General features: G+C 35.9%; 4 protein-coding genes across 6 annotated transcripts in view; 1 reads left to right on the top strand and 3 right to left on the bottom strand.

The window, feature by feature from the left end:
* Positions 1-10,689, bottom strand: part of LOC128188615 (transmembrane and coiled-coil domain-containing protein 4-like) — a 29,070-nt gene extending 18,381 nt beyond the window's left edge. The window contains exon 1 of one of the 2 annotated variants that reach the window (XM_052859780.1): positions 10,631-10,689. The gene's annotated coding sequence lies outside the window, so the exon portion shown is untranslated. The remainder of the gene's footprint in view (positions 1-10,630) is intronic. The other variant, XM_052859781.1, reaches the window with a different exon arrangement.
* Positions 3,737-6,118, bottom strand: LOC128188616 (nucleolar protein dao-5-like). The gene is made up of 7 exons (XM_052859782.1): positions 5,576-6,118; positions 5,261-5,368; positions 5,008-5,094; positions 4,743-4,823; positions 4,490-4,576; positions 4,201-4,306; positions 3,737-4,059 (listed from the first exon to the last, which is right to left on the bottom strand). The coding sequence occupies exons 1-7, from the start codon at positions 5,708-5,710 to the stop codon at positions 3,752-3,754; spliced, it is 912 nt and encodes a 303-aa protein (XP_052715742.1). The 5' UTR covers positions 5,711-6,118; the 3' UTR covers positions 3,737-3,751.
* A 1,367-nt stretch (positions 10,690-12,056) lies between the features above and the next one.
* Positions 12,057-20,135, top strand: LOC128190039 (OTU domain-containing protein 3-like). Of its 2 annotated transcripts, XM_052861915.1 has the most exons (9): positions 12,057-12,195; positions 12,548-12,801; positions 15,825-15,973; positions 16,063-16,175; positions 16,633-16,761; positions 16,968-17,102; positions 17,231-17,327; positions 17,530-17,732; positions 17,874-20,135. In XM_052861915.1, the coding sequence occupies exons 2-9, from the start codon at positions 12,572-12,574 to the stop codon at positions 18,045-18,047; spliced, it is 1,230 nt and encodes a 409-aa protein (XP_052717875.1). In that variant the 5' UTR covers positions 12,057-12,195; positions 12,548-12,571; the 3' UTR covers positions 18,048-20,135. The 2 variants fall into 2 exon arrangements, with proteins under 2 accessions (XP_052717875.1, XP_052717874.1); XM_052861914.1 differs by lacking the exon at positions 12,057-12,195 and having other exon boundaries at positions 12,320-12,801.
* A 223-nt stretch (positions 20,136-20,358) lies between these two features.
* LOC128190042 (uncharacterized) lies at positions 20,359-23,127 on the bottom strand. Its single transcript, XM_052861918.1, has 5 exons — positions 22,889-23,127; positions 22,249-22,394; positions 21,334-21,441; positions 21,117-21,220; positions 20,359-20,674 (listed from the first exon to the last, which is right to left on the bottom strand). Exons 1-5 carry the CDS (start codon positions 23,024-23,026, stop codon positions 20,502-20,504), a joined length of 669 nt encoding a protein of 222 aa, XP_052717878.1. The 5' UTR covers positions 23,027-23,127; the 3' UTR covers positions 20,359-20,501.
* Between the last annotated feature and the right edge of the window lie 50 nt (positions 23,128-23,177).

Below are 23,177 nucleotides of genomic sequence, written 5' to 3'. Positions count from 1 at the left end.
AAAAGCGTATAGACCATTTACACCAAGTATACACAATGTGTACATATATAACCGATGATACATTGTGTATACTTGGTGTACACGACCTATACGCTTGGTACATTAGGCATACGCCCTGTACAGGACGTATACTTAATGTAAAAAGCGTATAGACCATTTACACCAAGTATACACAATGTACAAAGCGTATAGACCGTTTACACCAAGTATACACAATGTATCATCGGTTATACATGGTCCAATATATACACCAAATTGTGCACACAAAGTATACGCCCTGTACAGGCAGTTTACACCACGTATACCCAATGTACAAAGCGTATAGACCATTTACACCAAGTGTACACAATGTACAAAGCGTATAGACCGTTTACACCAAGTATACACAATGTACAAAGCGTATAGACAGTTTACACCAAGTATACACAATGTATCATCGGTTATATATGGTCCAATGTATACACCAAATTTGTGCACGAAGTATACGTCCTATACAGGGCGTGTGTCCAACGTACCAAGCGTACAGGCCGTGTACATCAAGTATACACAATGTATCATCGGTTATATATGGTCCAATGTATACACGAAATTGTGCACACAAAGTATACGCCCTGTACAGGCCGTTTGCACGACGTATACCCAATGTACAAAGCGTATAGACCGTTTACACTAAGTATTCACAATATATCATCGGAAAAATTTACAGTAGCTTGTCAGCTTTTATGTCAGATTTAAACAAAATGTATCAATTTGAATTTTGCTAGAATGTTAAATGTTGACACCAACTTGAAAATAACTGGCTTGCCATGAACATCTATGGAAAACCCTGACCATTGTTGTTTGTCAATCTTCTCATGTGAGAGCAAAGATGATCAAAGATACATCCAGCTTCAACAACTATATTGCTGTAGGATATATGGCATTCAGATAATATTCAGAATATTGTTCCGTCAGTCCTGTTGTGACAATCAATGAAAACATTCGATTTCAAATTTTGTGTAAATATTGAAGCTTGTAGAATTTTGCTAGATTTCAGTACTCATCTGCTTTTCGGATGAGGTGGGTAATACAATACACCATCTTGTTACAATTGTAATGACCAGATCCTTGGGTATATTTGACCAAAATTTTCTGCATGAGTGGCTTTGTCTCTGCTGTATATTTGGATATTAGAAAGAGAACTTTGTAATACAAGGTTTAAATTGTATTTTGGTCACATTGACCTAGATTTACCTAGGTGGTCATTTCATCTATGCTTCAAAACTAAAAGAGGTAATTTTAGTTCACCTGATGTCTGCATGCAGTTAAGAAGAGAGCAAGCTTCAGATGTTGGCTGTGACCTACATTTCATAGTTTAGCGAATTATTAAGGGAGAATGGGTCAAGGCAATTTCTCAATTAACTGAACAAGTTGAACACCGAGTATTGGTGCCTCTAGGGATGCTGAGCAGGATGCAGGCTTTAGATACTGACTCTTGACCTACTTTTCACAGTTGATCAACTTTGATAGGAGGAATGGTTAAAGTCTATTTCTGGTACATAACTATATTGTTACATGAGATATGAACTACATGTATAAGATAAACTTGGATACAAGTTGTTTAAGCGAAAAGCGTAGTTCAAAGTGATCTAGTTTGACCTAGATGCTGATATACCACCCCTGATACATTCATATAACAATTTAACCATGTTTGATGATCCTACAATGTAAAGTTGTTAAGATATTAACTTGTAACATGAAAGTGGACACAGATGATGGGGGACGCTAATAGTTCTGGTGAACTAAAATTGTTAATAAGCTAGGCGACTCTGAACAACAAGGTGAAATCTGTAATCTTTAGATTATCTATGTTTTAATGGCAAGTTCACTTTGTTACCACTAAAGTCACCAACTTGATACAAATATTACTCAGTGGTACATAATTTTAGATGTATCCTATATTTTTACGGTTCGCTGACTTTGGGACTTTGTCAGAGCTAACAGATGACAGAGATTGAAATTGGCATGCTTCATATCACATCCACATGCAATTAGGAAGAATGCATGCTTCAGAGTTTGGCTGTGACCTACATTTCACATTTGAGGGACTCATTTAGGAAGAATGGTTTAAGTCCATTTCAATTACTGACAACTATATTGGTACCACCAGAAACATATAATAAAGAAATGGAGCTGTCGTCCACGACTGCAAACCCCCTCGCCCATTAACCTAAAATTTAACCTAAGTAGTAAGTAGCTCAGCGTAAAATGTAGGTCAAGTGGACCTAATTTTGGTACCAACATTTTTTTTTTCAAAGTATAAAAACTCATAAGATTATAATTGATCAGTATCTTAACTTTTTAATGTGGATACTTGTATATAGTTTGTAGCAGTAACTTACAAAATCTCAAATCAGTGGACCTACATTTTGGTACCGATATTAGTTACTACCCAAGATGTATCCACTGACCAAATATCATCCCTCTACCACTTGTAGTTACTGGAATATGCACCTTAACCGAAACTTTAAGTCGCTCAAGCGCAAATTGTAGGTCAAGGTGATCTAATTTGGGTTTGGATGTTGGTTACTGCTCAAGATGTATCCACTGACCAAATCCCTCTACCACTTGTAGTTGCCGAGATATGCACCTTAACCGAAACTTTAACCTAAGTTGCTCAAGCATAAAATGTAAGTCAAAGTGACCTAATTTCAGTACAGATGTTGGTTACTACCCAAGATGTATCGACTGACCAAATCCCTCTACCACTTGTAGTTGCCGAGATATGCACCTTAACCAAAACTTTAATCTGACTATTACTTAAGTACGCATGTACGTACTAACGAACGAACCAAACGCTATATACCCTCTCTAACTCCGTTGGGCTCGTTGATAATAACCAATACCTAAGTTTTAATGGCAAGTTCACCTTGTTACTACAAAAGTCACCAACTGATACAATTATATGTAACGACCTCCCAAAGTTTCATAAAGATTCATTAAGGCATATAAAAGTTATGGACCAGACAGGAAAACTGCACAGACGGACAGACGGACAGACAAAGTGATTCCTATATACCCCCCCCCCCAAACGTTTTGGGTGAATTTCCAAAGTTGATTCAACAACTTATTTAAACTTTGGGGGGGGGGGAGATGAGCTAAAACTGTGGTAGTGTGATTTCCAGGTCCTCCTCACCAAATGATACCACATTATTGATATAGTCATTTCTCTCTATGTGTTTTATTAAGGCTTGTGCGCTAGCTAAAGGTCGAGGATTACAAGTGCACTTGGTATATCTTACAAAGTATTGGCCTAAAAACAATATTTGATTGAGTGCACACTTTTATTCTTCAACCCACATAGTTCTACAGTTTGACTCTCATACAAAATATACAGTAGTAAGAGATATTCTTCAACCCACATAGTTCTACAGTTTGACTCTCATACAAAATATACAGTAGTAAGAGATATTATTGCCAAGATACTTGCGAAACAGTAGGAACAAAGTAACTGGATATATCAAAATATAAGGACAAACAGCATTTACAAATAACATAGAATGCCAAAACATGTATTTATATGAAGTGCAATTGCAGCGTCAACAAGTTTCTGGGAAATCAAGATATATGGTTACTATAGGTAGAGCATACAAAATATAGTTGAACCCACTAGACAAGGGTGAATTTCCAATTTGAATTTGGGGTGAATTTCCAAAGTTGATTCAACAACTTATTTAAACTTGGGGGGGGGGGGGGGGGGGGGGGAGGTGAGCTAAAACTGTGGTGGTGTGAATTCCAGGTCCTCCTCACCAAATGATACCACATTATTGATATAGTGTTTTCTCTCTATGTGTTTTATTAAGGCTTGTGCGCTAGTCAAAGGTCGATGATTACAAGAGCACTTGCACAGCACACCTGGATATTCTGTAAACATGCTTTTCAACCAGGTCCTCCAGGAACAGTCCAATAAATTTTTATTGCCAAATTTGCCGTCAGCACCTCTCCTCTGGTCCTTATTCCCTTTTGTTTTGTTCCCTTCTTCAATTTTTGCAGCAAGCAAGTCGATGTACCCGTCGCTGCCTGCAAAAAAACATCTCCATTAGTCGAATGTTCAATAATCAAATATCCAAACACACTACTGATGATACACTGCGTTCTGGGCCGGTAAGGCCAACAAAAATAAATGTTGGTGTTATTAAAGGTTTCATAGCAACAAACAACCAAACAAATTAGGTTGGGTTTTTACCTTTCGTTTCTTCCTGGCCGAGTCCTTGGAGGAGGAGGCTGCGGGGGATTCCTTGGAGGCTGCGGCGGCTGCCTTGGCTGCCTGCAAAAAAAAACATCTCCATTAGTCGAATGTTCTAACATTACAAGAATTATACATGAACATTACAAAAATTATACAAGTGTATAGGCCGTGTACACCAAGTATACACAATGTATCATCGGTTATATATTGTCCAATGTATACACGAAATTGTGCACACAACAAATTAGGTTGGGTTCTTACCGTTCCTTTCTCAGAGGGTTGCCTGCCTGCCGAGTCCTCGGAGGAGGAGGATGCTGCGGGGGGTTCGAGTTCAGGGCTATTGGCCACCTGCAAAAAAACATCTCCATTAGTCGAATGTTCAATAATCAAATATCCAAACACACTACTGATGATACACTGCGTTCTGGGCCGGTAAGGCCAACAAAAATAAATGTTGGTGTTATTAAAGGTTTCATAGCAACAAACAACCAAACAAATTAGGTTGGGTTCTTACCTTTCGTTTCTTCCTGGCCGAGTCCTTGGAGGAGGAGGCTGCGGGGGATTCCTTGGAGGCTGCGGCGGCTGCCTTGGCTGCCTGCAAAAAAAAAACATCTCCATTAGTCGAATGTTCTAACATTACAAGAATTATACATGAACATTACAAAAATTATACAAGTGTATAGGCCGTGTACACCAAGTATACACAATGTATCATCGGTTATATATTGTCCAATGTATACACGAAATTGTGCACACAACAAATTAGGTTGGGTTCTTACCGTTCCTTTCTCAGAGGGTTGCCTGCCTGCCGAGTCCTCGGAGGAGGAGGATGCTGCGGGGGGTTCGAGTTCAGGGCTATTGGCCACCTGCAAAAAAACATCTCCATTAGTCGAATGTTCAATAATCAAATATCCAAACACACTACTGATGATACACTGCGTTCTGGGCCGGTAAGGCCAACAAAAATAAATGTTGGTGTTATTAAAGGTTTCATAGCAACAAACAACCAAACAAATTAGGTTGAGTTCTTACCTTTCGTTTCTTCCTGGCCGAGTCCTTGGAGGAGGAGGCTGCGGGGGATTCCTTGGAGGAGGAGGCTGCGGGGGATTCCTTGGAGGCTGCGGCGGCTGCCTTGGCTGCCTGCAAAAAAACACCTCCATTAGTCGAATGTTCTAACATTACAAGAATTATACATGAACATTACAAAAATTATACATGACCGAAGCTTGAAAAAATAGGACCAAGGGCCCAGCGCTTACCGGCAACCGGGCAAAGAATTTTTTTCCAAAACAGACATTTTAGACATACATTCTAAAACATTTCACCAATATATAGGTTTTGACGTACCCGAAAGGCGGTCTTCTTCCCACTTTTCCAAGACTTTGTTGCTGTACGGGGGAGTTCAGCCACAGTGCCCAGCTGGCACACTATTGTTTCTGATAGTGTCGGAAATAACCCCACCCGTACATGGCCATCAGGCATAATGGCGACGACCTGCAAATGAAATGAAAAATTTAACCAACGTACATCACCGGTGTAGATCTATTCATTTCCACATGTATCAGGGCTGTTTTACAGTATTTGCACACAAGGTGTCTCACAGAGCCTCGAAAATGAAGTTATTTTTATGTCCATTTTGCATGTTGATATCATTACATCGACTATTACGCATCACAAAATCCGTTTCAATTTGGAAAAAGCCTTCATTTACCTAAAAATGGCACCTATCAAAGCAAGTGATATTGAAAATATATATAAAATATATGTAAAAATGTCAATACCATGAAAACTCTAATAAAAGTTTAATTGTTGGTGTATAATACCACTCAACATGCTCAAATTACTATACCCACGCATATCATAGAAGAAAAAACCTAAAATTCAGCATTATATTTAAAATTATGCAATTTTTTTTTTGGGTCTTTATACTGACATTTTTTTTTTCTGTTCAGCTGAAACTACATGTCTAAAATACCTAGCTATATAGATAAATGATCAGTTCTTTCAAGTCACAGAACCACATGTATGTCCTGTTTGCCATGCAGACTATTTTGTTCACTATTCATTCTACATAGGGGCTGTTTCAAAAAAAATGACCCCAACATTATTACCATACCCTATTACAAATCATGATGATAAATACTAAGTATTAGATAATTAAAAAATGTATCCCACCTGTGACTATAATCGTACAAATTTTCGTGATGATATCTTTGATAATAAAAAAATGCCGGCAAAAAATAGGGCCAAAAATGTCAGGAGTGTAACACTTTTAGTGTGACATTTTGAAAGAAGCAAGTGCTTCAAAGAGCTGTCTTTAAAAAAAATAATGATGTCTAATATAAAATGATGGGTTTGTTGAAAACCTGTGTATATGCACTAAATTTTCTCATATGAAGTAATACATATTTTGTAATTACAATGGTAAAATAAGGTCTGTCAAATTTCCTAATGAGGGAAAAAAATGAAAAGGAAAAAACTTAATTCTTAATTTTAAATGATGATAATTCAAAGTTCCGAAAGATTTTGGACATTTTAATATTTCTTATACTTTACCACAATATTCTAGATCAAATTAAAAGTATTTGTAGATATCTGTGACATGTTTCTGGTGCACTTGATCTCATAGAACCACACCTGCTGATGTAGGTCAGGAGTGTAACATTTAAGTTTGCAATGTCATATTTTTGAAACACTGTTAGTAATTGTCATAATTATTGTTTTAAATTGACCAGCAGGTGCAGCAGTTACTATGAGATGCAAACATGACTGCCTAAATTTGATTAGTCCTTTTTTATGGCCTTGAAATAGGTGTCAGGAGTGTAACACTAAAATTCTGTGAAATGCTAGGTTTTCCACTTTTAGTTTCTGTCAACTTACAGGATAGGATCTGATCATTAGTGTTTATTTGAGGCATTGTAACACAATTCTGATACTTTCACAACAGTTTTATATAGTGTAATTGTTTTAAATGTCCTTTTAGTATTTATCGCACTTATTTTTAATATTCAAACACTGTATCAAAAGCAAATAATATATTCCAATCTTTAAATTTGACCTTATTGAAAATTTTTGAGCAAATTAAGTGTAAAAAATCTCTTCCAGTTAAGTTTAGAATTTTTTTAAACTAAATAAAAACTTTATCATTAAAGAATGGATAAATGTTACACTCCTGACATAATTTTCATTCATTATGCCATCACATGCCATCCTCCGCGTCAAAGTCTGCTATCACTTCAGATAAGGTCAGATTAATGGTTAAAGTTATTTTCATACAGAAAATTTTTATTTTGCCAATTTATCGTAATATATAGGGGGTTCTAATCCCGTATCACGTTAAGTTCTTTTGACAATTCCCATGTTAGGTGTACCAGTTCATGATTTCCCGCTTCCCAAATTTTGGTTCATTTTCTGTACATAAAAATTGCATGAGACATGTAACAATATGCACAAAGTTGATAATCTAAAAAAATACAAGTTTTTGAGACAATAATGATTGTTACATACGAAAGCCTGCTATCAAAATTTTAAGGAAAAAATATTTTTCAATTTCTTGCTTAAGAACATTAATATTTTCCCAAATTCCCAAATCAATTTTGAGTTATTCCCAAATCCTTGTCTAATAAATTTTTGTTTTCTCGACAAACAATTAGCGACATCCCAGATAAAAAAAACCCACTCAATCCCATGTCCTGCTTAGATCCCATTGAGACCTCAGGCACGTAGCATCAGGGGGGGCCAGGGGGGGCCTGGCCCCCCCACTTTTTATCGTAGCAACAGATTTTTTAAAATTTACATATAGAAAATTGAATTACCATGGAGTTGGCCCCCCCACTTTTTTGAGAGTATGTAAAAAATTGATATGAAAATAAGGAAATGAGGATTGAAATTGAAGTTATAAACTACCCCCCCCCCCCCCCCCCCCCCCCCCCCACGGATTAGGATTTTGAAGATTTTGAAAAAGTTAAAATTTCCCTTTTTTTTTTTTGCTTGTCAAGATTTTTTGGATGAGTCTGGCCCCCCCCCCCACTTTCAAAAACGATGCTACGTGCCTGGACCTACTATATATGTAATCACACCCCCCTTTTTCCCTTTTTTTTTAATAAGCAATTTACTCTGAGTGTGGTCATATTTCAATAGCTAATCCTTTATTGGATTGAAAAATAGCTGATACCAATCTTTAGTGAACCTCAAATCAATCCTTAACTCAGGTGATGAAAAGAAGTAGCTGGACATTTAAATCTAAGGGCTATCAGTTTTTTTTACCTATAGACAAATCTCAAGTAAAAAATAAAAGGCTACGCTGAGCGCAGCAGATACGACCGCAGCATGTCGACCACTGAAATTCGAACAAGTGTAATATGAAGTGAATGTGGACACAGTAAAGAGGTTGACACAATAATTAGATGGACACGATAAAGAACTTGACACAGAGGCACACAGAATCTGCTGACTCCCAACTAAAAGCTTGCATCTAGAGGAATACATAAGATGAATGTAAAGATACAAATCATGAATACTACTGAAGCGCAATTATATAAGCAACAAAATAAAAGAAACCCCATTAAAATTCAATAAAAAATAAACATTTGGCAACTATATTTGCGAAAAACACCCAAAGTGGCCCTTTTTGGTATTTTTTTCTGAAATAAGTGAGGCCATAAATTCCTTATTTCTTATACAGCTTCGTTTTATGCCATGGTACATTGTGTGAAAATTTCATGTTGATCCCTCCACTAAAACAAAAGTTATTCCACAAAAACGAATGTGCACGGACGACGACGACTGCGCCATACCATAATTTTTGCGGTCGTATAAAAATCAGTAGTCACCTGTACAGCTGGAGATTTAAATGTCCAAGTACTAATGAAGTTAGAGTTGACAACAGCTTTTATTAGGATAGATTCAGGCAACTTTTAAATTTGATAGTGGAAAAGGTTTTAAATCATAATGACCACAGTAGATCCACCTTAAGGTTCCTCCACACCCCGTGACTTTTCCAATTTCCTTTACAATTTTAACGAAAACCGGAAGTTTCGTTTTGGCTGCGAACTAAATAATATAGGGCTGAAAATATGGTACCAATTTATGCAAAATACGATTATCTATAAATGCATATCAAGGACGACCAAATAGACGTCCTAATTTTTTTGAAAAAAATATTTATGAAAATGAAAAATAAAGAATTATAACGATTATAAAAAAATATTTATGAAAATGAAAAATAAAGAATTATAACGATCATTCAGGGCGCCGTGGCGCCAAGAACGGCATAATTATTGAAGGTTCTGAGACCAGTCACCCCGGACAGGACCCCCACCCTCAGGAATCCGGGGTCACCTAATTGTCACAAGTCCTAGTTTAGGCGCCCTGCGCCTTGTTTATGTCCCTATATAATATGATAATATAGTTATTATAACGATTATTCAGGGGGCCGTGGCGCCAAGAACGGCATAATTATTGAAGGTTCTGAGACCAGTCACCCCCGGGCAGGACCCCCACCCTCAGGAATCCGGGGTCACCTAATTGTCACAAGTCCTAGTTTAGGCGCCCTGCGCCTTGTTTATGTCCCTATATAATATGATAATATAGTAATTATAACGATTATTCAGGGGGCCGTGGCGCCAAGAACGGCATAATTATTGAAGGTTCTGAGACCGGTCACCCCCGGGCAGGACCCCCACCCTCAGGAATCCGGGGTCACCTAATTGTCACAAGTCCTAGTTTAGGCGCCCTGCGCCTTGTTTATGTCCCTATATAATATGATAATATAGTAATTATAACGATTATTCAGGGGGCCGTGGCGCCAAGAACGGCATAATTATTGAAGGTTCTGAGACCGGTCACCCCCGGGCAGGACCCCCACCCTCAGGAATCCGGGGTCACCTAATTGTCACAAGTCCTAGTTTAGGCGCCCTGCGCCTTGTTTATGTCCCTATATAATATGATAATATAGTTATTATAACGATTATTCAGGGGGCCGTGGCGCCAAGAACGGCATAATTATTGAAGGTTCTGAGACCGGTCACCCCCGGGCAGGACCCCCACCCTCAGGAATCCGGGGTCACCTAATTGTCACAAGTCCTAGTTTAGGCGCCCTGCGCCTTGTTTATGTCCCTATATAATATGATAATATAGTTATTATAACGATTATTCAGGGGGCCGTGGCGCCAAGAACGGCATAATTATTGAAGGTTCTGAGACCAGTCACCCCCGGGCAGGACCCCCACCCTCAGGAATCCGGGGTCACCTAATTGTCACAAGTCCTAGTTTAGGCGCCTTGCGCCTATTTACCGAGGGATATTTTCCCGTCGGGATCGAAAAACTAGTCGATAAGCATATTTAGAACGGAGTTAGTGCGTTGAAGTTAGTGCGTGCTAGCTTGACTTTGGTCTGTTAACTTCGTCGTAATAAACTGTCATCCCCCATCTGCTGTGTGAACACCGAACCCGATTAGAATTTATGGGAAGGGGGGGGGGGGGGGGGGGGGGGGTCGAGGCTAAAATATGGGAATTCATTGCTTTATTTTCTAAAGTCTGACTTTTTAAAACAATCTAATTCATATTATTTGAATAAATAAGACACTGAAAATCAACATCAAAAAAAGACTTTATAGCATAAGTTTGTATAGAAATTATAATTATATATCGAGTGTTTCATTATTTGACCTTCATTTAAAAAGTATTACGATTTTGAGACACCCCAAACCTTTAAACCAGTAAGTATGATTAAACCTATCCTTAATCTATATAATTAGCAATTATAGAATCCTTGAAAAGGGCTATGAACTTTTTGGAGTCATCGTGATAAAAAAAAAATCAAAATATTTCATACTCTGAGAGAAAGAAACTTTTACTTCATTTTAAACAAACAACTCCATATATTTTATGATTTGCGTTCGCCGTCAGTCCAGTCGAATAAATTTATACCTACTGGAAATTCAACTAAAACACATGTGATTCTTAATTGCATGGTAAAAAAAAAAGGCACATAAATGTACAACAAATCTTAAAATGAATATAGTACATGAACCTAGAAATGGAAGATTCGATAGTTTGAGAGCATTAATACAGGTATTTGGAATATTGTGGACTTTTTAATAATAGCTTTTAATTTTTTAAAAAGTTATACATTATGAAAAAAATGGTTGAAAGCAATTAAAGTCAAACTCACCTCATGCACTTTGATTACTAAAACCGCCAATCGTCCTTTTTTCCCTTCACCGCCCAGATTACAAAATTGTTAAAGGATAAATCCAAGTGTGAAAAATACCTTAAAACTTCCAAAAAAAAATTACTTTTGAAGACATCAAACATGTACTGCTTGAACAAATCTCCACTGAGTTGACGCTGGACCAATATAGCAATGCATGTAAAAATCTGCACGGAGATGAATTCCATACATATACACCTATATATATAATTGCAAATTAACTACTAGAATGATACAACGTTTATTAGTAAAATATATATTTTAATATTTGAATAATATTTGAATAGAAACAAAAATGGTGTATTAAATGAAGCAGTTGGGGTAGGGTAAGCTATTTCATTAGAAAAATAAGTAAAATATGTTCCTATTATTCTCAAAGAGTGAACCGGCTTCACATTTTTAGCCTATGTTTAACTTAGCAGTGGGCTGGTTAATTTCTAATGTTTCATTATCAGTGAGCCGCCATGACTATATAAATATATATATAATATATTACCGCAATTATATATCTACTTTTTTCCAATCTTTGTTTTCCGTTTTTTTTTTAGACAAAAGTGAAAAAAGTAAAATCCATGAGTCGTTTACGCGTTTTATAACCTGTAGAAACTTTAAAGAAGTCGGGATCGGTATACTCCCCCATTTTGACTCAAGATTTCACAACAGAAAACAACAGTCTGAATATTGTTTTGTTATAAAATCAAGTTATTAAGATGTGAAACCAATATAACCAAAGACAGTGTTTATTTGAATGAGAGGTGAGTTATCTTATCAGCTTTTTTCCGTTTATGTTATACCATTCATAGGTTTACGAAAGCGCCGACAGTCCGTTTCACCTGGGTAGTTTTGAATAGACTGTTTTCTTCTGATGTATCGTTATGCATGAGAAAAAAAGTTAATCAAATGACCGGGTTTAGGGTAGGTAAACTCGTAGTCGGCTGGGATCGGCGGCTAACTCTGGCTGACAGCGCCTGGCAGTGAAGTGCTGCTGTTCTTATATCGCCCAGGGATGAGCTTATAAAGGAATGCAAACAAAGAACTAATTGTTGTAAAAATATTTAGAAATTGACGAATTTTTTTTTCTGAAACCAACATTTTTGCAATATTTAGGTCAGTTTGTATCAGTTTATATTGATGTCTGCTCGGAGGATTCAAAAAGTTCGTAACAGTGATCCTAAAATGACGAGAATACAGCACAATAGATATGATGCTGTGACAAGGAAGCGCGAGGAGAGAGCCGTGAGGGAACAGTACAAACGGGAGCGCAAGATAGACTCCTATTTGGCTGATGATGAAAACTTTCCAAATTTTTCAGCACAACTTGGTAAACTTGGATTACAACTTCGAGACATTCCAGGTGATGGGTATGTATCCATAAATTCTCTCAATAAGATAAATCCTGGTATAAATACATGTACCACTTGGTGTTATATTTTGTTGTTGTTTCTCACATTAATTTTAAATTGATTTAAATTATTTTGAGAGGAACAAAACAAATTTGGTCATTTATATTACCAGTAGAATGAACATAATGTTTACACATTGGATTTCTTATTCTGTATAGTTGAAGGTGACTCAAATTACCAATTGAAAATTTCAATGTATTATGAAGGAGATATTGTTAGACATGTTTTGTAAGTAAAGTTTTCTGCAAACATTCTGTACACACATTTACATTGATGAATAATCAAAGCGTGGGAAGCACAGCAGGGCTGGGAGTTCCAGGTGAGGCCCGGGTTGAGGGCCAGGTAGAAATTTACCTGTAGCAGCTAATCAATGGAAGACCTGTTTAACAGGTTCTTTAAAGAGATTGTAAGATGAAAAGGAAAAATTTATTAAAGTCCGATACACAAAGACCAAGTAGTCAGTTCTGGCAGATATTTAACAGTTTTTGCTTAACCAACATTTTTAACAGAAATCAGATTTCAGTAATTGTGTACTGGTAATGCTATGTAACTTCTCCAGAAGAATTTGTGTCATTGAATCCACATAAACACAGGAATGTGTCCCATATTTCTCAAGGCTAGTGTTTGATAGAATCACACAAAACACTAGGTCATGGTTGTAGAACACACATATTAACATGTATGTCATTTTGATACAGATAGTGTAATTAATGTCCTGTTACAATACATGTCTATTACATGTATCTGCATGTGTATGACACAAATTTTAAATATCAATTTATCAGTTATTCTATACTTATGTCATCATGTTCAATGATATGCATTGCAGCATAATTTTTGTTTCATTGTTTAAGCACATCAGGCAGTAAAAAAATGCAGAATGCATGTACTTGCTGGTAAATCACCAAATATGAATCACTTATTCACAGTTAATGTATTCTGTTGACTGATAATCAATCCACAATGAGATATCTATGCAAATCATTTACAATAGTGCATTATGGAATACACCAATGCATATTAATGCTGAGGGATTGACATGGTTCCAGTAGAATGCTGCAGTTTCTGTGTCTGTGGGAAGTCATTGTGGTGAGAACACAATAGAAAGGTGTAGGGGCACCTGCTGAGCATATCGTGATTACTGCAGCCATTGAGAATCAACAATTAGATTATCTATAGGGCGTAATGTTGTTCTTGTATTAGCTCATTTATTTTACATCAGCAAAAAAAGGCGTTAAACAAGAATTATCATTTTGTTCTTGTATTAGCTCGTTTATTTTACATAAGCAAAATAAGGTGTTAGATAAAAATAATTTTATTGATCAGGGATGACGGATTATTAATACATGTATATGCAGTGAACAATAAAACAGATATATATATATGCTGATGCTGACATATCAGAAATACATGTACATATTGATAGACTATGAAGCATATTGACATAGGAATTAGTGATAGGTATATAGGGGTATATAGTTATTGGACTTGATAGAGCTCAGCTCTGAGAGGAAAGGTCAACAAGAGTTCTCTGAATTTTAATTATGAAAAGAGCAAACATTTCAAACTATTCTAGTTCACTTCTTTAAAATTTAAAAAGTCATTCAGAGGTAGCAATGCTGAATGGCCACTTTGTAAGGAGTGAATGTAGAACATTGTTTGAATAGAAGTGTTTGCTAGTAGCTAGGTTTAATTTTGTTTTATATTCCTCTGTGTAATAGACTGGTACTGACCCTGCGAACACCATTCATTGTACCGTGAACTTATACTTAGGAGTGTTGACATTGGGTGTTTAGTTTGGCTGCAGAGGTAACTGGCATGAGATTATGACCATGGTACATAAGTTAAAGTCAGTGTACATCAATTCTAATGCACTTGAAGTGTACCATTCGCTCTTCATCTTACTACATTTTAGAGTCCATAAAGTCTAAAATCATTACATTAAAACAAATTCCACAAAAATATCTAAATATGGCTTGGTTAAAAAGGACTGTGTGGGTGTTACAGGTCGGGTAAAGCCGGTTCTTAATGGAGTGTATTGTTTGTTGTGAAAACAGTTAAATGAATATTCTTATTGATAGATATAAAGCCACTTTGGGCAGATTAAGACTTCTCTGTCAGCTTGTCCTTTTAAGAGTCAGTAGGGGCCACTTCTAGGCAATTTGAATTTTGATTATACCTCTGATAGTAAGGTTTAAATACCTGACAAATCCTATTGGACTTACCTGTGTTTCACCTAGTACAGGTCTTAAGTTTTATGTGACATTATGGTATTACAGTATTGTAAAGCAAAAAGCAAAAATGTTTCAATTTTTGAAAAACGTTTTACCATTTTAATAATTTTTCATTTCTTCAAAACTCAACTAACTACATGTACATAAACAATGTAGGTCATAATAGTTACAATGGGTATAGTTTCAATTATAGGTACTCAGACTGTCTCTGATTATATTTGTGAACTCTTATGTCACTATCAAAATATCTTCCTGAAGGTACTCTGGTAATCATTTTCAGGAAAATTTTAGATATCCTAATGACTCACCTGAGTCTCATTACCTCAGTTAGACACTGAGTCATTTGTGCCTTCTATGCATGAGGTATAAAAGTGTTAAAACATTCAGAGAGCCCCAACACTTCCTATATTATCTGTACACTACAATATAGCCTTGCATTTGTGTTATGGAAACTTCAAGTGTGACCTTTACTTTTGGATTAATGCTGTCTAACCTATCATGTTTTACTTTCTGATTTTGTATTAACCTCGTATCTTCAGGGGCGTGTGATAATAATAAACAGCCAACATAAAGTGAATAAAAAAAATAAAAATATGAAACTGATGTATTTTTTCAGCTTAGTTTGAATTGGTTATTTATTGAACAATGTTTTACTATTTAACAATAGAATAAAATATCGGGGGGAAAGAATATACCAGGTACATGTATACCTAATGCACACAAGTAAACAACACCTTTATATTACAGGAATTGTTTGTTTCGAGCCCTTGGGGACCAGATGGAGGGACATGGCCGCAATCATTTCAAGTACAGATTTGACGTAGTCACGTATATGTCAGACAATCGGGGAGACTTTGAACCATTTGTAGAGGATGATGTTCCCTTTGATAAACATTGTAAGAATTCGTTACTGTGAGAATGAATTACAAATTCTAATTAATGATACAAGATTGTTTGTCTCTGACATGTACTTGCTTTGTTGCAGTGTCCAATCTACGTAAGCTGGGCACCTATGCAGGAAACGATGCCATTGTGGCCTTCGCTCGTTTTCATCAAGTTAATGTTGTGATTCACCAGCTGAATGCTCCCTTTCTACTGGTAAGGATAAAACCCTTGTACCTTTAAACCGTAAAGTATGGCAAACTATCGGGTACTTTTAACAGAGAAATCATACAATGTACGGTAATATACAATTCAAGCCCCTCTCAGCAGTCAGTATTTTATACGTATTACTGTAATCACCAGTACACTCAAAGCCATAATCAAGCTTCTTTTTGTTGTAAATCAAGAAATTATTTTAAAGTTTTAGTCAGATAAATTTTACTTGCATGCAAGACCATTATTTAAAAATTCAGGCATTTTTCATTTATGAAAGAAGATCAATCTTACCTTCATATCTGAATGAAGGTTACCAGTAGGCTGGTAAATTTAACTCTAAAATCTAGAAAGACATACATGGTCACATTATGGTGACAACATCTCTTCTTATTTTTGGATCCTTGATTAGAATCAATTATGCATAAAACCAATGTAGATGTTTCCTTTTCCCGTGTAGATTCAGGGACAACAGAGCAGTCCCTTCCAGGTCAGACAGATTCACATAGCTTACCACAATGGTGACCATTACTCCAGTGTCCGCAAAATCCATGACAACACTGAGTCCCCCGCCAGTATTAAAATCAAGGTCAGTCAAATCAGAGAGAGAGAGAGAGAGAGAGAGAGAGAGAGAGAGAGAGAGAGAGAGAAGAGAGGAGAGAGAGAGAGAGGTAGAGAGAGAGATAGAGAGAGAGAGAGGTATGAACACATAAACAATGATGTTAGTGCAAGATTAGAAAGTTATAAGCTTGTATTAATTCTATATACTGATAATTTTGTTCTCTATTTTGACAGGTTGGTCAGGAGTCTGAGGGAAAAGGTGATAAGGGAAGTAAGAAGACCAATGGTCATGTGACAGGGGGCATGGTATCAGCTGTCCGAGACGAGGCGAGCATAGAGGAGGAGGTGATGCTGGCCACTGGTTGTATGGTATGTCTGACTGTGTGTAACAGTTACTGTTGTTTGGTGCATCTGTCTGTGTAACAATGTATCTGTGTAGCAGATTGTTTAATATACACCATTATTAGGGACAGTATTATATTGAGAGTTTGTTGTAGGACGTGGATCAGATTCGTGAAGTATTGACAGATTCTGGGTATGATGTTGAGCTGGCTATTGTAACCCTCTTACAGATCATGGAGCTTAAAGAAAATGGTAGCATCACATTTACTTACTTACCAAATTGTGAAATTTTGTTCAAAAGCAGTCCAAATCAACTTTTTACAATGACTCATTTATATCAGTAAGACTACATGTATTGTTTTTATAAATATGAAACTGTTGAGATTGATAATGTACATAATATTCATGTTTGAAATAAAACGCATGGACTTACAGTGGATCACATTATATATAGGTATTGAGGACTCAGCTTCCCTGAATTCTCATTTGACCTCCACAGACAGTGGGGTGTGGTCTGAGGCCCCTCAGGGATCAGGGGAGTCAGCCTCTCTCCAGAAAGGGGCCACCCACGTACGGGAGAACAGCTACGGGGGAAGCTCTGGGTATGGGTCACTGAGCAGCTTCCCCGGTGGAGCAAGACCAAAACTACCTCCTCAGGTAAGAGAGCTATCCCAATCTCTTTCAGATAGGTTTGTTGGGGGTACTTCGTTTCAAGTTGTCAAAGTTGATAGTGGCAGAGTTTTTATACTGATAATTACAATTGGTTGCCATTGGTAACATTTGTGGTTGATTTATTAGATAAAACCTGAGACCGCCAAAGAAAAAAGAGAAAATAAGAAATTGGAAAAGAAGAAGAGAGCTGAAGAAAGGCATAAGATGAGGATACAAGGGAAGACTCCTCAACTTCCTGTCAGCGAAGAGGAAAGTGCTGTCACTGTCATCTCCAAAGACATCGGCATGATGAAGATTTGAGCTTGACATGTATTCGACAGGAAAAGGAGTAAATATATGTAAACAATGCAACTCTGAATATTGTGTTTCCTGTTTGTCTCCCTTTGTTGAGATATATCCTGAGATCTTTGATTTGTGTGTAAATAAGTTAACTTTCTAGATTTACAGTTTAACGTACAGTACACCTCAGTCAGTTAAGCAATGAAAATTTTAAGAAATACTCTGTCATTACACCTTTATGTACATATTGATGTATCAACATTTTATAACCAATTAAGTGTCCAAAAAATAGGGCAATTGTTGATTCCGTGTAGTGTATACGTGTACATATAGATGTTGTACAGATACTGTGGTTCCAAAAATGTTGAGTGGCATCAATTTTTAAAACAGAGATTTAGAATTGTGTAATGAGTTTGTAAGTAGAACTTATTAGCTATGAATTATAAAATCAAAATCATAATAAAAATAAGTTCTTTCACTTAAAAGTTTGGCCAGTAAATGATGCTGATAAAAAAAAAGTAGATAGCAAGGTTTACTTTACCCAAGTCATTCGACTTCACTTGTTTGTTTGAATGTTTGCTCAAGGATCAGTCAGCATCCAATTTGATAATTAGTTTATCATATTATAATTGTGCTGCAATCTTGACTTTAGTTTTTGATGCAGTAGTATTTCCTTGTTGTTAGTTCAGTGTAAAAGTTATCCATATATATGCAAATACTATGTTGAATCATTCAGCAACATTTAGAAGGGATAAAGACAAGGAGTTTACTGTGTAGTGATTATTGATTTGTTTTAAAATTAGTCCTTTTGAAAAAGAAACTTGGAATATTCTTGATATTGCTTTGTTTTAAATTGACTGCAAATGTATTATTTGAATTGCATGGTTCTTACAATAGATACATATGCTTGTTTTTTTTCTACTTGTATACTTAAACCAAGACAATTATTGATATGTGTCAAAGATGAAAACCTTTGAACAATTGTACAAGATGTATCTGAAATCTGGCATATTTGTGTTTAATACCTAATTATTATTCAAGAAAGCACAATTTTGTTGTATTGGATGTAAGAAATAAGGTACAGTAACAGGAAATTGGTTAGGTTTATATGGTTGTTGATAAAAAAAAATGGTGTCTACCAAAATCTTGCTTGTCAAAGAACTTGTTTAAGAAGTTCTCATGCAAACCTTGACACACTAGATATTCATCTGTTAACTAGTTAACAAGCTGGTGTTCATTGTGTGACTGTGATCCAATTCCATTGTCTTTCAATGTTAAACACATATAATCATATATGTACCATGGCAGATTCAGATTTTATATACATTTATATAATTATATTTACATCCACTAAGTATGATTCCCTCTCTTTCTTATGAAAATTGATTGTAAATCACAGCTCTTTAGAAACTGACAGAACTGGATCAAATATACACGATCCAGCTCTTACCAGTTTATCAATCGGTTTAAACCCTCAGCAACCTATGGAAATCAGGGACCGCCTGAAAACATCATGATGTTAGATTCTAATTCCCCAAAAAGATTTTTTTGGCTATTTTTCTTATGGAATGTACTGATCAGATGTACTAGTACATTAACAATAATTTAGTTACTTTGGTGATTCATGCGGAATATGAAGGTACTAGTGATCATCGCAGAAAAAATACAGTGGGTTTTATATTTTTTCTGCAATGTGGCTACCTTCATATCCACACGAGTCACCAAGTAAAGCATTTCATTGTCAAAGTAAATAATAATCAATGCAATAATGCTGTTATAGGAGTTTGACACTTCTGTGAACCTAGATGTAAAGATCAATTTATAGATTGTCTAGTTAATCACAGGGATTCGGGTTTTGTGTACCATTTTTGGACACATAACTTTTCTGATTTTCCTTCTGGTTATGCCATGAAAATTATATCTTATACCTTGTTTAGTGTGTTACATTTTTTTCTTGCATTATATCTTTCAAAAAAATGTCTCTGCACTTTACTCTTGCTTGCTTTGAAATCCATTTCAATGATACAGGATTTTGATGACTCTATTATTATATTTGTTTGATTATTACATTTATATTTTCATTAAAATAAACAGTATAAAAAACACAAAGATTTTCTCCTTTTTCTATCCATCCTAATTCAGAAGTTTACTAGGTGCCTATGATATTTATTTATAACACAAATATCATCAATATCACTTCTGCATCTGTAGCATGTTTTAAATGTATAGAATAAATGCTTTAATCTAATTATCTTTACATTGATGACTGAATAACTACACAGATTGGAACTACAATAAATTCTACTTGATGTTTGAAAACAGAATAGTGAACTTCAATTTTCAGAACAATTTTAATCTCTCAAAAATTGCAAGGGCAAGTACATGTATAAAACAATACATAATTTAATAACAATAACACACACATCACAGATTCACAGGCGGTGCATTGTTTGTAGAAAGAAGTTTGATCTCCAATTAGAAAAGGTTTGTTTGGAGCATAATACGAATGAATTCTGATTGGTCCACCCGACCATCGCCATTAATGTCAGCTTCTTCAATCATTTCCTCTAGTTCCTTCTGTGTAAATTTTATTCCCGCTTCTTCACAAGCCATTTTCAAATTGTCTAATGATATTGAACCTGATTTATCTGTAAGAGAGAGACAATATTAATAATTTATCTGGGTTTTTTTTTGTTCAAAGGTTTAGATAATATGTGGATAAATATAGGTGTCATCAATAGTGGGAACACAACTATATAAGTATATTCAAAGAGTGGGTATAAAAATGCCAGTCTTAACCAGGACTCTACTTTAAGGGCCTCTGGCATACAGTGCCAGCGCTCTAACCACCAAACTATTGAAACCCAATATGTTGACTGACAGGCACACACCTGTGTATCCCTGTAACATACATGTATATGAAGTGACACACCCGTGTAACCCTGTAACATACATGTATATGAAGTGACACACCCGTGTAACCCTGTAACATACATGTATATGAAGTGACACACCTGTGTAACCCTGTAACATACATGTATATGAAGTGACAAAACTCTGCTCACACTTTTCCATCAAAAGAAGACTTACCAAAGTCAAACATGCTGAATCCTTTGAGGATTTCATCATACATGTCTCTGGAGTCTCCCTGTCTGTCAATGACCACTTCCAGAAATTCTGTAAATTCTATTTGACTAAAAAAAATGAAAAAAGATGGAAAAAATTATTTTTAAAAATTTTATGATTTAAATATGTACATTTTTTTGGCAGTGCAATATATTATGGATATATCTGTGAAAAATCAAACCTTTTGCCCTTCAAGTTGACATCAGCAATCATTTGTTTGGCATCCTCTCTGCTGCATTTAAAACCTAGAGCTCTCATTGCACGCCGAAGTTCAGCAGAGGTAATATACCTAAAATGTCCCGACAAAAGTTGATAAAAATAATAGAGCAATGATTATTAAACTCATATTATATCAGTATTTTGATGTATTTGATGAGGAAACTTAAAAATTAATTGTTGGATTAAGTGATCAGTATTTTTTTCATTTTTCATTTAAGAAGGCGCTGTTGCACTTTCTGTCAACAGTTCATGTAATATATAAGATTGACGTGGCAATTGTAAGCACTTAATTTATCAGTAAATATGAACTTAAAAATGTAAATACATGTATTAGTTTTGAGGTCAGGTCAAGTCAACCATATATTTTGAAGACATGCTTAAAGCTGAACACTGCTCGTAAATAGGCACGTCACACAGATACCTGGTATATAAACCCTTCGATTTCGTTGCACCCGATTGCACACCCGAAACTCGTGGCCGACGTGTAGTATTCCTTTCGTTGTCTTTGGAATTAATGCATTTTATTCTTATTTAATGTGCATATTCTGTTTGTAAATCATATTTTGACCAGTTTAATTGATGTTAGTATTCTCCTGGCTTGAAAAAAGTGCATAAAACTTGCATATCATTGTGACCGAGTAACACGGCGAGGCAAGATGTACGTCCACACAGGTGAGACCTCTACAGCAAAATACTTTAAACTGCTAAGAGGTCTCCAGCTTATATTGGGGTTGTAGGGATAATGGTAGTGAGAGAGAAATATGGCGGACAGTGCCTATTTACGAGCGGTGTTCAGCTTTAAATATATTCGAGATAGATTTCAAATCTATAGAAAAGACAATGACCAAAACTTATACTGTAATATAAAGTGTCTTACCCATCATTGTTTGAATCAAACAGTTCAAACACAACCAATAAATCTCTGATTTCCTGTGATGTCAGGTTCTTTAATATTCTATTTGACATTTTATATCCATGAACTTCTTTTTCGTCAACTGGATTTGATGTCAATAGTTTAACAAGCTAAAAAAATTATATCAAAGATTAGCCTCCAATATCATACAGGTTTATGGCAGTATATATTATACCCAATGTGAATGTGGGGTATTAATTAACAGGGGCTTTTTTTTGGGGGGGGGGGGGGGGGGCAACTTAAGGATCAATCTCTTAAATACTATTTGAGTGTTACATTTTCGGTTTTTTTAATGAGGATTTACAATATTTTTGCAAAATATATTAGAAGAAAACCCATTTTGGCACTGAGATTTTATATCCTGTTTGGAATATTAAAGCAAAAAATGGGCTCTAAAAGACAATGGTATCAAAATGGTAAAGGGAATTATATAAGATTGCAGATAAACTATATATATATATTTATAAATGGATTTCAAGACTTCCGTAAAGTTTGATCAATGATTTTATTATCTAATGTATGTCAGTGTGTCACATACAACCCTTAAGCTCACTTTGAATTGCAAATATTTTTGGTACCGAATGGGAAAAGTATCGGTACTTACACTTTCGCCTGGCTTAGGAGCAGGAGGGACATAGGCGGGCGCTATTGGGTCGGCGGGAGACGCATTCTCCTTTAAAGATTTGCTGCTACTCTTCTTGCTCTTTCCTTTCTTCGATTTACCCTTCTTCTTGCCCGGCATATTTAAGATTAATGTGTGATAAACTAGTAAGGTATTTGTTTACAAAGAGCACCTGTTGTCCGCCATTTTGACGCTACCTTTGTTGCCCTCTGACGTAACAATCGTAGTTGTCGCTGATTGGATACTTTGAATTGTAGTTTTAGAGCAGCCC

This window comes from Crassostrea angulata, chromosome 6 (assembly GCF_025612915.1).
Source record: "Crassostrea angulata isolate pt1a10 chromosome 6, ASM2561291v2, whole genome shotgun sequence".
Classification (NCBI taxonomy): Eukaryota; Metazoa; Mollusca; class Bivalvia; order Ostreida; family Ostreidae; genus Magallana; species Magallana angulata.
The sequence above is the reverse complement of the archived record's forward strand: the minus strand, read 5'-3'. Positions and strand labels throughout refer to the sequence as shown.

What these genes read in the sequence shown, in the direction of transcription:
- LOC128188616 (XM_052859782.1), bottom strand. Translation starts at nt 5,710, where the DNA reads ATGCCTGATGGCCATGTACGGGTGGGGTTATTTCCGACACTATCAGAA. An exon ending in AACCCTCTGAGAAAGGAACG is followed by an intron (nt 4,824 to 5,007) that starts GTAAGAACCCAA and finishes TTTTTTTTGCAG; the next exon opens with GCAGCCAAGGCAGCCGCCGC. An exon ending in AACCCAACCTAATTTGTTTG is followed by an intron (nt 4,060 to 4,200) that starts GTTGTTTGTTGC and finishes GTTTTTTTGCAG; the next exon opens with GCAGCGACGGGTACATCGAC.
- LOC128190039 (XM_052861915.1), top strand. Translation starts at nt 12,572, where the DNA reads ATGTCTGCTCGGAGGATTCAAAAAGTTCGTAACAGTGATCCTAAAATG. An exon ending in TGCTGGCCACTGGTTGTATG is followed by an intron (nt 17,103 to 17,230) that starts GTATGTCTGACT and finishes AGTTTGTTGTAG; the next exon opens with GACGTGGATCAGATTCGTGA. An exon ending in GACCAAAACTACCTCCTCAG is followed by an intron (nt 17,733 to 17,873) that starts GTAAGAGAGCTA and finishes TTGATTTATTAG; the next exon opens with ATAAAACCTGAGACCGCCAA.
- LOC128190042 (XM_052861918.1), bottom strand. Translation starts at nt 23,026, where the DNA reads ATGCCGGGCAAGAAGAAGGGTAAATCGAAGAAAGGAAAGAGCAAGAAG. An exon ending in CTCCTAAGCCAGGCGAAAGT is followed by an intron (nt 22,395 to 22,888) that starts GTAAGTACCGAT and finishes TAATTTTTTTAG; the next exon opens with CTTGTTAAACTATTGACATC. An exon ending in GTCAACTTGAAGGGCAAAAG is followed by an intron (nt 21,221 to 21,333) that starts GTTTGATTTTTC and finishes CATTTTTTTTAG; the next exon opens with TCAAATAGAATTTACAGAAT.